The 11,257-nt window shown below is 49.5% G+C and overlaps 1 protein-coding gene across 2 annotated transcripts in view; it reads right to left on the bottom strand.

Annotated features, from left to right (window-relative positions):
* Positions 1–11,257, bottom strand: part of Mipep (mitochondrial intermediate peptidase) — a 131,910-nt gene that overhangs the window by 120,248 nt on the left and 405 nt on the right. For both annotated transcript variants that reach the window (XM_013505468.1, XM_005406325.2), the window contains exons 2-4: positions 8,499–8,672; positions 5,065–5,153; positions 2,468–2,554 (exon numbers count right to left, since the gene is read on the bottom strand). In XM_013505468.1, the coding sequence (XP_013360922.1) occupies positions 2,468–2,554; positions 5,065–5,153; positions 8,499–8,672 (350 nt within the window). The remainder of the gene's footprint in view (positions 1–2,467; positions 2,555–5,064; positions 5,154–8,498; positions 8,673–11,257) is intronic.

Raw genomic sequence — 11,257 nt, forward strand, 5'->3', positions numbered from 1 at the left:
GTAAGAGTGGAAGATTGTTTGAACCATTAAAGAGAATAAAAAAATAATTATTAGATAAAACGTCAGAGATAATACAGAGTTTCACTAGACAAGATGGTAGGAATGCACCATGCTAGTTCCATTGCACACTGTCACCTTCAAATCCGTTGCTCAGACTACCAGATATAAGCATGCAAAATTGGCCAGAACATAAAAGATTTTAAGCATTAACTGTTCCTTTCATCAGCAGTACAGTTAGCGCAGCTATTCACATGTATTTGTCTTCCTTCTTTCTTTTTTCTTCTTTCCCTCACCCCAGTCTTCTTCCTTGGAGCAGTTCCTTTCCCTTCCTACCATCTACTGTACGTTCTGAGTTTTACTTATCCTTTCGGAGGGAACACACAGGTTTAGAAAACCACTCTTTCCTTTACGGCTCAGCTTCTTAGAAACGCTAGGAAGTGAAATTCTGCGAGCGGGGAACAAGTACCAACAGACACTGACCGTCTCTTCATACGTCTGGCGGCCACCTGTACTCCTCCTCCGTGAGGTGTCTGTTCATCTCACTTGCCCATTTCTTGACCGGGTCTTTAACATTAGGGGTCGAATTTCTTTGAATTCCTTACATTGTATATGCTAGAGATCAGTCCTCTGACTGAGGAGGAGCTCGCAGAAACTTTTTCCCATTCTGTAGGCTGTGTCTTCATTCTAGTAATTGATTCTTTTGCTGCACAGTAGCTTACTGGTCTGAAATAATCCCGTTTTTTCATTTTTGCTCTTATTTCTTGTGCAGTTGAGGTTCTATTTAGAAAATCCTTTCCTACACTTATGTCAAGTGTTTTACCTATTTTATCTTCCAGAAAGTTTAATGCTTCTGTTTTAATGTTTCTATCTTCGATCCACTTTTATTTTAATTCAGTACATGATGAGAGATACAGATCCAGTTTCGATCTTTTGCAAACAGATAACCAGTTTCCTAAGCCGCACTTGTTAAATAGACTATCTTTTCTCCAACATGCTTTTGGACCTTTTGCCAAAGATAAACTAGCTGAATGTGCCTGGGAAGTTTCTGTATCCTGTACTCTGTTCCACTGATCCACGTATGTTTTTGTCCCAGTCCCACGCCTGGTACACTACGGTTTTGCAGTAGTCTGAAGTCTGGTATTATAGGGCCTCCTGCTTTGCTCTTGTTGCCCAAAACTGCTTTTGCTCTCTGGGTCTTTTCTGGTTCCATATAAATATTAAGATTGTTTCCTGTAGTTCTATATAGTATGCTGTTGATATTTTGATTGGGACTACAGTTAATCTGTATAACAGTTTTGGGAATATGGCTATTGTTATGGCTTATATTTAGATGTCCCCCCAGAGCCTCATGCAGTCACAGGCAGGGCTGGATCTTGAGTGTGTGATGCTGGGATTAAGGATGGGATACTGGGATTGATTCATGGTACAATGCTAGGATTATGGGTATTCCACCCTCGGTTTGAGTGCTACCCACCCTATAGGCAGGTAGCCAGGAAAGAATATAAAGGACAGGAAGAGGGTTGCTGGTGTTGCTTGTTACTGGCTGCTTCACTGTTCTGCTGCATTCTGCCCATCATGAACTCTTTCTCCTCTGCCATGCCGCCTTCCCTTGGAGCCAGCCGATTACAGACTTAAACCTCTACAAACTGTGAGCTAAATAAATCTTTCCTCCTTTAACTTTGGGGTGTTGGTTATTTTGTCTCAGCAGTGAGAAAACTAAGACAGCCATTTTGATAATATTTGTTCTGCCAACCCAGGTGTCAGGGGACACCTTTCCATTTTCTGATGTTCTCTTCAATCTCCGGTTTCAGAGAGCTGCAGTTTTCTTTATAGAGGTCTGTCCTTCATATCCTTGATTAAGTCCTCAGTATTTCATTTTTGTTGAAGCTACTGTGAATGATACTGTTTTCATAAGCAAATCTGAACAAGACATAAGGCTATCCAAGATCATAGATAGCATGCATTCTTATCCATATGTACGGACTTAGAAATTAGGCCTGTCAAGTCAGACTAATAAATGTAATTTAATGAACCAAAGCAAATCATTTCAAGCACCATGATACCCAACCAATAAATAAAACTGATTTGCTTATATCTGCTGACGGTACTAACTACAGAGCCTCAAGCATAAGGCTAAGTGTAATCACCAGCTGTGTAGGGCAGTTCACTAGCTAAGGGCTGAGGACACACCAAGAGACCACACCTGCCCTCTGGAAGGTGGCAGTCCGTGAGGCAGAAAGAGGAACAGAAATTAGCACGCAGACCAGAGCTAAAAAGAAAATGCTGAAGTAAGGGAAGGTGCCCAGGCCGGGTGAGGAGGAGCCGCCTGAGAGAGGTCTTAGAGAAGGCGCAGAGGAGTGGAGGTGGGGGAAGGACCACCACACCCGGGCGGTGAGTGCGGCGGCCCTGGGACCCCTGCCCTCCTCTGAGCCCCCGTCCCAGCGCACTCCAAGGAAGCCGTGCATACCTGGTTTCAGCATCCAGGGAGTCCACAAGCGTTTTGTCAGCTAGTAATTTCTGCAAGCTTTGGTACAGCTCCACATTCGTGTTCAACCTGGAAGAGTTACAAATGAAAAAATCTTACCTTCTAACACATCATTTTTTATCTACATCAGACAAACGGCATCACACTGGGGCGTGCAAGTGCCCAGGGGCCAAGTGCTGGGGGGCTACAGGAAAGGGGCAGGTGGACCGGCGACCTGGTGGAGACCCATCCCTTCCGCAAACACTGGCAGAGACCGTGAGGGCGGGACGCGGCTGAGCAGCAACGAGCTCCTCCGGTCCTGAAGTCGGCACCCAGGCCCGGGGCTCCCTGTGCTCACCTGCGTGACAGGGGCAACTGGACAGGACCTCAGGACACAAGCTGCAGAGCTGCACGCAGACGCACGGCTGGCCCTGCTGCAGCCCTGCAACTGGGGACACTGAGACCGCAGGGCGCCGTGAGGACAGGCTGAGACCCTGTGCGCACAACACGCTTCCCTCAGCCTAAGGAGCTGCCGCCAGCCCCGCCGGCCACCCTGAGCACTGCTGGGGAGCCAGTACCACCACGGGGCTCCAGCCCAACCACGGGACCAGCAGGGCCACGTGACACAAGGCCTGGCACACTCTCAGCGCTGGACTAGACACACCCTGCCCCTGCCGGGGGCTCCGCAGGGAGAGACACAGTAAGAAGAACCATCCAGTTCCTACTCAGCGCCTCACGACTGACCCGGTTCCTCAGTCAATTCACAATCAAAGCGCCACTTTTCAAATACATAAGCCCACGGGTTTCTTCTGCCGTCATTCTCCTGGGTCTTCTCACGGGTAAGGGGACTGTCACTACCAATCAAGACACTCACAGGAAGAGCCACGCAGACCTTCTCGTCCACCACTCCAGCAAGGCTAAGAGTCAGGAGAAAGCGTGGGCCCCTCCTGCCGCCTGCTTGCCCCAGGGCCGCCCGCTGTCTCGAGGACGGCTGGGTGGAGGAGGCCTGCGCTGCATTACCCTGAGAAGTCTCAGCGCAGACCTGACACTCTGTCCTGTGTCGGAAGCTCCTGAGATAAAGTCTGCGTTTGCCATTATTAGCAACAGTTCACCACATGTAGTGCTTTTCCCCTACTACCAGGAAATAAATCAATCCCACACACCAGCTGAAGTAATCCTGACCTTGCAAATACTGGCTGAAGAAGTCAGTTACAATACAACGACGCCGGAGCGGGAACCAGCGTTTGGAAATTCCCGAGCCACGGTGCTTGGAGAAAGCCCCGCTCTGGGCAAGGCGGTGAGGGCCCTTGGACGGCTCAACTTTCACACAACTGAAACTGTCCACGGCGAGGGGCGGACAGAGGCAGAAACGCACACCACTGCGTCAAGAGCGATTCCGCTTTCCTCCCGCGGAACAAGAGTCCTCGGGCGGAGGGGAGTGTCCGGGAGAAGACACTGACTCGTACAACCAGTATGTGGCAACAGTGCCCCACGCGCCCCCAGAGTGCTCATCCGCAGAGCAGGCTGCACCTGCACCCTGCAGGACACAGCTTTCAAGCACCCAGGCGGGGGCCTGGCCACGCGGGTCCCGCTCTTGGGTCCCCCCATCGTGGACGGCCGTTCTCCCAGCTGCTCCCCACTGTGGCCTCGTCCAGTGTCTGGACGTCGCCAGGACCAACCTTCTCCCTTGAGCAAACTGAGGCAGTCGCACGAACTGCGCCTGAGGGCGACGCTGTAAGGACAGCAACGGCCGCTCGTCCTGAGACGCCCGTCTCCCAGGAAGCCCTGCCTGACTGGAGGCGCCACCCTCCTCCTGCACCAGCGTCTAGTTCTGGAACAGGCTCTGGGTGCCTCCCAGCCCGCTCCCCTTGGAAATCCCTGCCCGGCAACCCCCAGGGCTGCCCCGCCTCCCGCGCCCTCTGGCGTGGCGTCGCCACCCGAGTGTTTCGGAACACGGCACTGTGCGGTTATTTTAACGAGCACTTTGGCGCTCTCATGGATGGCTGAGAAAGGATCAGTTTACCTCCAAATGACTTTAACGTAACTCACATCATCATGAATTACTGTGACACCTGCGGTCTGCCTCGGGCCTCCCAGAATTTAACAGCCCTCCTGGGTCCCCCAATCCCATCTCAGCAGAGCCCTGAGGACGCCACCTGGGCGTCGTAATTTCAGCTCCTGGGGAGGGGGCGCTACAGCCACGGGGCAACGGGACTGCAGCTGCGCGTGAACCCAGAACCGCGGCCGCCACTGGGCCCCACACAGGCCTCAGGCACGGAGAGCAGGGGCAAGGGTGAAGCCGGATGCGTCTCCCGAGTGACCGGAGGGGCTCACGCCTCAGAATGCTTTACACGGACCTCATGTGACCCCCACAGCGCCCCTGAAGGCAGGTGAGCCTCGCCCCGCAGAGGGCAGGAAAGGAAGGCGAGGAAGGTGCCCCAGAGCCCTCCCCTTCCGAACCACCCCCGGCGCTGCCCCAGGGTCACAGGCCACCTCCCACCCTGCCAGGTGGGCACGAGCACTGGGCCGGAAACCACCTGCAGCGGAGCCCGGCAACCACGTCACTGGCACCTGGAGCGGGACGGAGGGGCGGCACGTACCTCTCCACCATGGTGCCGATGCTCCTGCAGGCTTCCTCGGCGGCCTCTCTGAACGCCGGCTCCGGGTGTGCAATCTTCACGAAATCAGCCTAGGGAGGGGACGACAAAAGCACAAGGGGACTGATGGAGCGCCTGCTGCCAAGGTCTCAGGGGGAAAACGGAAACCTGCGATTCACAGTGGGCCGCCGAGCTTGACCTGCCACACACTCCCTCAGCCAGGAGGGCAACGCAGCCTCCTCCTTCCTCACTGACTAAGTCTGCGATCCCTGCAGCCAAGCCTCACTCTAAAGAAAGTATGAACTTGACTGAGGAAACTCTTTCGCCTTCAAGTGAATGAAGCCAATTCTTCCTAAGCCAATAGTTGAAAAGAACAGACCCTGCACTCAAACACTCTTGACACTTGCACGGCGGCACACACCCGTCACCCCAGCACCCTGGAAGGCTGAGGCAGGAGAATCACTAATTCAAATCCAGCGTGGGCAGCTTAGTGACTTATTAGACCTAGTTTCAAAAATAAAAAATAGAGGGCTGAGGATGCAGCTCAGTGTGAGGGCCCTGGGTTCAGCCCCCAGTTAGTGTGCACACACGCACGCAAAAACAACCTAAAGCTCTGCGACTCCAAACTATCTGCAGAACACGTCTCACGTTAAGCAGGCCCTAGAGAGTAAGTCAGAGCACTTTTTACAACCTGACACTGTATAACCAATGCAGCTTATTTTAAAACCAATTCAGGGCCTAGGGATTTAGCTCAGCGGCACAGCGCTGTCTGGCAAGCGCGAGGTCGTGAGTTCAATTCCTGGTACCAGAAAAAAAAAAAAAACAATTCAACCGCACTCTAGTCTCTGAGCAGACAACGAAGGCGCATTCTTTTGGCAGCCCATTTATAAAATACGAACTCCGCCCCCATCCAACAGTGCTCAAAATGTCTACTGATGCTGCTACAATGACCAGAGTTAAATTAAAAATTCTTAGAACAAAAATGAAATCACATAAAACTAGGTTTTGGCTTTTGTGTTAGAGTACAGTACTAAAGAAAACTGCCAGTGAACTGGAAAATAAAAGGAAAATGGAAATATTACATATTTTCTTTATTCTCCAAGAAGACACTGTAACTACATACTAACATAAACTAAAACCACCACAAGGTAAAATTTCCTAATTTTATTATCAAATAACTTTTAATGCGGGCTGGGGATTTAGCTCAGGGGCACAGCACCTGCCTGGCAAGCGCAAGGTTGTGAGTTCGACTCCCAGTACCCGGGGGGGGGGGGAGTGTTAAAGCTTTTAATGCAAAAACCTTTAAAAGTTAATATATCTGTTGTAACAGCAAGTAACAATAAGGTCCCAGTGCCGAGGCATCTGAAAATAGGCTTTGTAAAATTTACAACACACATAATTTGTAAATTACGAATTTACATGCAGCGTAAGTTACACCGTTGACGATCAAATCATGAGTACGCATCTTACAAGTGACAAGGAAAGTAACTGCGTTACATAAAAATTGTATTAAAAAAAGAAAAAGCAAAATGGCTACTGCAGTGGGTAAGAAATAGTTTATATAACACTTGTATTGGCTTACAATGGTATTGAACATATCAGCAGGTAACATGGTAAAAATTCAGAAAGATGAAAGTTCTTTCACTAGCTTTACCCAGAGAATTCATACATATAACGAAGTTACACTAGAACTTATTTTTTTTAATACATTTTTGTTGGTTTTCTGGCTTTTGGATGCTGGGGACTGAACTCAAGGCCTTCACACTGAGCTACATCACCAGTCCCCTCCCTTTTTCTTTCCATTTTGAGACAGGGTCTTGCTAAGTCAACAAACTGCCCAGGCTGAGCTTGAACTTTTGATCCTCCTGCCTCAGCCTCTAGAGTGCTGGGGTTACAGGCCTGTGCCACCACATCCAGCTTCAAAAGTTTTCAAAATGAGATACTACTATACATCACAAATATTAAAAAAAACCTCAAAGATAGGGCAAGATGTAGCATACAGAATTTAAAGTTGTTTTGTGAAGAGCAAAAGCAAAATGTAGAGAAAAATTCTAGAATATTACGTACTCAGAAGAGGGACTAAGCAAAAAAAAAAATGAATTCCATGATTCTGAGGGCGCAGTGAACCTCTGTCTGTATGTACAGAAAACCCGCTCACACGTCTTCCTTCTCCAACTTCAGGGGCAGTCAGGTCGGGAAGGTGCAGCCTCGGCCCCGCAGTGCGTGTCCACTGCTCCGCCACGGTCAGAGGGCCAGCGCCGGCACACAGTGGGGCACCAGCATAGAGACGCAGCCCAGCTGGGACCTGGCTGCCACGCCCCAGGCTTTACTCCGGGGGAAAAACCTTTCAACAAGGACACTTTCTGTTACGGAGAGAGGAAACATTCCCACAAAGGAAAAGAGCGAAGATGCTGAGGGGAGGAGCGGTCTCCAGCGGGTTCCGTTTATGCGCCGTTCTGAAAAAGGCAGCAAGCTAGGACGGGAGACAGATCAGTGGCGGCCCAGCCGACAGATGCGAGGCCGCAAGCCAAGATCTGCTGAGAGAAATGAATCACTGAAGATCCAGACGAACCTCTCACCAGCCCCCACTCCGCAGGATCTAAAAACCTGGGGCCACCCTGTGCCTAGAACGGTGTCCGGCACGTAGTAGGTGTTCACTATGGACTGAACGCAAGACAAAAACCGTCACCGCTCAACACCACGCAGACAGCACCCTGGGTGACCATGACTTTAGGTTACGTGCACCACTAAAGGCCCTCACCGCTGCAAGTCAGAGGTCTGGCCCCTCTGGGCTGATGGCAGAGCATGACTTCTCAGCAGGGGCCTTCTCAGCTGAAGGAGACAGCGAGGTGCACGTCTCATTTCAACCTCAAAACAGGACAAAGTACTTAATGCAAGCAGTTCGATATTCCTGAAAAGGCTTATAAACACTGATATCATTCATTTTATGAAAAAGAGGGATTTTAGTACAAACGTACACGTAAAATGGTCTATCAGAATTACTGGTAGCAGCTTTCAGGAGTAAAGGACCTCTGTCAAACAAAAAAACCTCAGCATTCGCAACTGTTCTTCTGTTACACAGTACGTGTCTATTTCACCGTATGTACATATTAAAGCACAAGTTCTAAATATCCTTCTTCCCCACCCACCCCACAGCGCTGGGGACTGAACCCGGGCCTTCCCCGAGCTGCATGCCAGCCCTCTGGCTGAGACAGGGTCTCCCCTGGTCCCCCCACTACCCAGGGCGGCTCCCACCGTGCTGGGCCGCCAGGCGCCCACACACCAGCTCCGCTTCCCCATCCCCGGGGCGTACTGGCACGCGACCACTTCTACGTGATAGCTCTCCATTATTTCAGACGTTCTACCATTGACTTTTACTTGTAAACAAAGGATAAATGCTGCTGAAAGAGAGGCGACATCGCAGACGAACGTCTTACCAAGTCAGCCACTCTGCACAGGGTGTCGGACAGCTCATCGAAGACGCGCACGGTCTCCGGCCCGGCGGGCGTGGCACAGGCGCGCTGCACCAGCACCTCCGCCCTTCGCAAGGCTTCCTCCTGCGCCACCTGAAACCCTTCGGGGGCACTGAGCTCGGGCACGCCAAAGAGACCCTGAAACCAACAGAGTATTATGCCCAGTTACAACAAAGGTACGACTTCTGCGTTTCCTACAGGTACTTCTCTTGCAAAGGGAATCTTGGTTCCACTGGTGTATTATGCCTATACTTGTCATCACGGATCGCTTTTCTGTACTCTGTATCGTGCCACCCGGACTGGACTATAGATGTTTTAAGATGCTTTATTTTTCTTCAATTCTTAATTATTAAAAAAAAATGGTATGGATTCAAAATCCAGCTCTGTCACTCCCACGAGCCTAACTCATGGAGTGGCTGGGAGGGTTACCTGAAATAACACATGCGGAAATAATTGTACACAGTGTCCGGTACACACAAGCACTTACCAGATGTGAGCGATAATCATTACAAGCCAGCTGGCAACCTGGACCAAGTTATTTTTCCTCCTGGATCTCAACTTTCGCAGGTACAATGAGGGTGACTATGCACATTCCACAGCACTGACAGATACTAGACTATTAAGTCATCTGGCATAAATCCAAGTCTCAGTACTTAAAGCCACTTACTCTACTACAACTACAAAATATGATAAAATCATTATCAAGCACACAGACTTTTAGAACAATTTAATGAATATACTAAGCCATGTCACAGACCAATAGTGTCAACAAATTTTACACTTGCCAAAAGGATTTTAGTAAGACAAAAGTCACTGGTCTGGTGCAAAGGCCCGTCCTCTTGTCTCAGTTCAGCCCCATGCGTTAGAGCCCTCAGGAAGGCAGGGGGAAAATCGAACATCTAGTACGCACGTACAGCATCCCATGAAGTATGCTACCTACTTTACATGGGTCCTCTCACTTAAATCCCACAGCCTGGAGCGGGAAGTATCTTTCTCCTTTTAGACATGGAAACACGCTTTAAGAGGTTAGCAAAAACATGTTGAGCCCACTACATAATGCTGGGAAACCAGAGCTCACGCCTGCCCCGCACTGGGAAGCTCGCATTTTTCCGTATTTCTTTACTGCAACGGGTCTATGTGAAAGTCCTCTCTCCTAAGAGGGTGACTCCCACGGACAGGAACCTTTTACCCGCTGCCCAACATAAAGAAGACATACACCAAACCCATGAAAGAAAGGCGGCAGGAGCTGGCAGATGAACCATGTAGATTCTTAACCTGGAGATTTCTAACACCGACAGGTAAAATTTTCAGGCCTGATATACAGTTGCTAGAAGGGATGCATGAAGTGACATTATTTCTCTTCAAAAATGTTTTTTAAAAAATTAAAGGGAGAGTTGCAGACATAGCTCAATGGTGGGAGGCTGCCTTGAATGTACAAAGCCCTCAGTTCAATTCCCAGAGCCGCAATAATAAAAAAAATTTTTTAAATGTTCAGTTTAAGAAAATGAATGAAAAAGACAATTGGGGGCATAGTAGAATCAGGGTCTCATAAATGTAATTCTCTCTTAGGGGGGGTCTTTTAGAGGCAGGGTCTCACGATGTAATTCAGGGTGGTCTTGAACTCACTTTGTAGCCCAGGGTGGCCTGAAACTTACAACAACCCTCTTGCCTCAGCCTTCTGAGTGCTGGGATTATAGGTGTGCACCACCACGCCCGGCTGTAATTCTTTGACCGATTTCTTTTCTTTTCTTTTCTTTTCTTTTTTTGGTACTAGGAATCGAACTCAGGACCTTGTACTTGCTAGGCAGGCGCTTATGCCCCTGAGCTATATCTCCAGCCCTCCGGCTATAATTCTCCACAGTGATTTAACTTCATTCAAAGAGAGACCACTTCTGCTTCCCATACAACCTCTCCACACTGCTCTTCAGAACTCTAAATCTGGGACTGCTAGTCAAGGTAATCCCAAAAATAAATAAATAAATAAATAAATAAAAACACTTAAACCGTTTTTTTCCTGAGGCAAAAAACAACTCGCAAATTGAAAATGTGCTATCGGTGCCTAAAATCACAAATCACAAAAGAAAAACAAAGCTACACTTAGTATTCACTCACTCAAAGCTAAGCCCAGCCTCCTCATCCTCCTGTCATTTACAGGTACAACATTTCCCCGCGCACACTGTGTTAATCCGACATCACATACCCCATAGGAGCTAGTGTAGAAAATTTCAACCAAAAAGAACGTAAAATTTCATCCAAAATGAATGACAAAGTCAATGACAGCGATGACATAAGAAAGACCATTAAGCTCACGGCAACCGTATCCTTTATGATTCTTTGTAAGACAAGCAATGCTACAATGAAGGAATTTTTAAAATAAAAGTAACTTTCAACCCAGAATGGACAAAATCTACAAATGCAAAGTAAAACATACATCAGGCAAGTCCTTTTCAAGTCCGCCCTCCCTTCACCGTTCAGTCACCGTACTCAACAGATACCGACTCCCCGCCAAGACCAGCTTTTCACATTTCGAGTTCACTCGAAGCCGGCGGCCCAGGCAGGGGCAGCTCCGGGACCCCGACTCCACCGGGCAGCCGCCAGGCACCCCGTAACCCAGCCCCTCAAAGAGGGGGTCTGGGGAGGTCGCGGGGGGCACGACGGACACCCCGCTTGTGCGCTCGCGGCCCGGCTCGTCCCAGCCCCGAGCGACCCTGTGCGGGTCGCCG

Source organism: Chinchilla lanigera, unplaced genomic scaffold (assembly GCF_000276665.1).
Source record: "Chinchilla lanigera isolate Chin_1 unplaced genomic scaffold, ChiLan1.0 scaffold00096, whole genome shotgun sequence".
In the NCBI taxonomy this organism is placed as follows: Eukaryota; Metazoa; Chordata; class Mammalia; order Rodentia; family Chinchillidae; genus Chinchilla; species Chinchilla lanigera.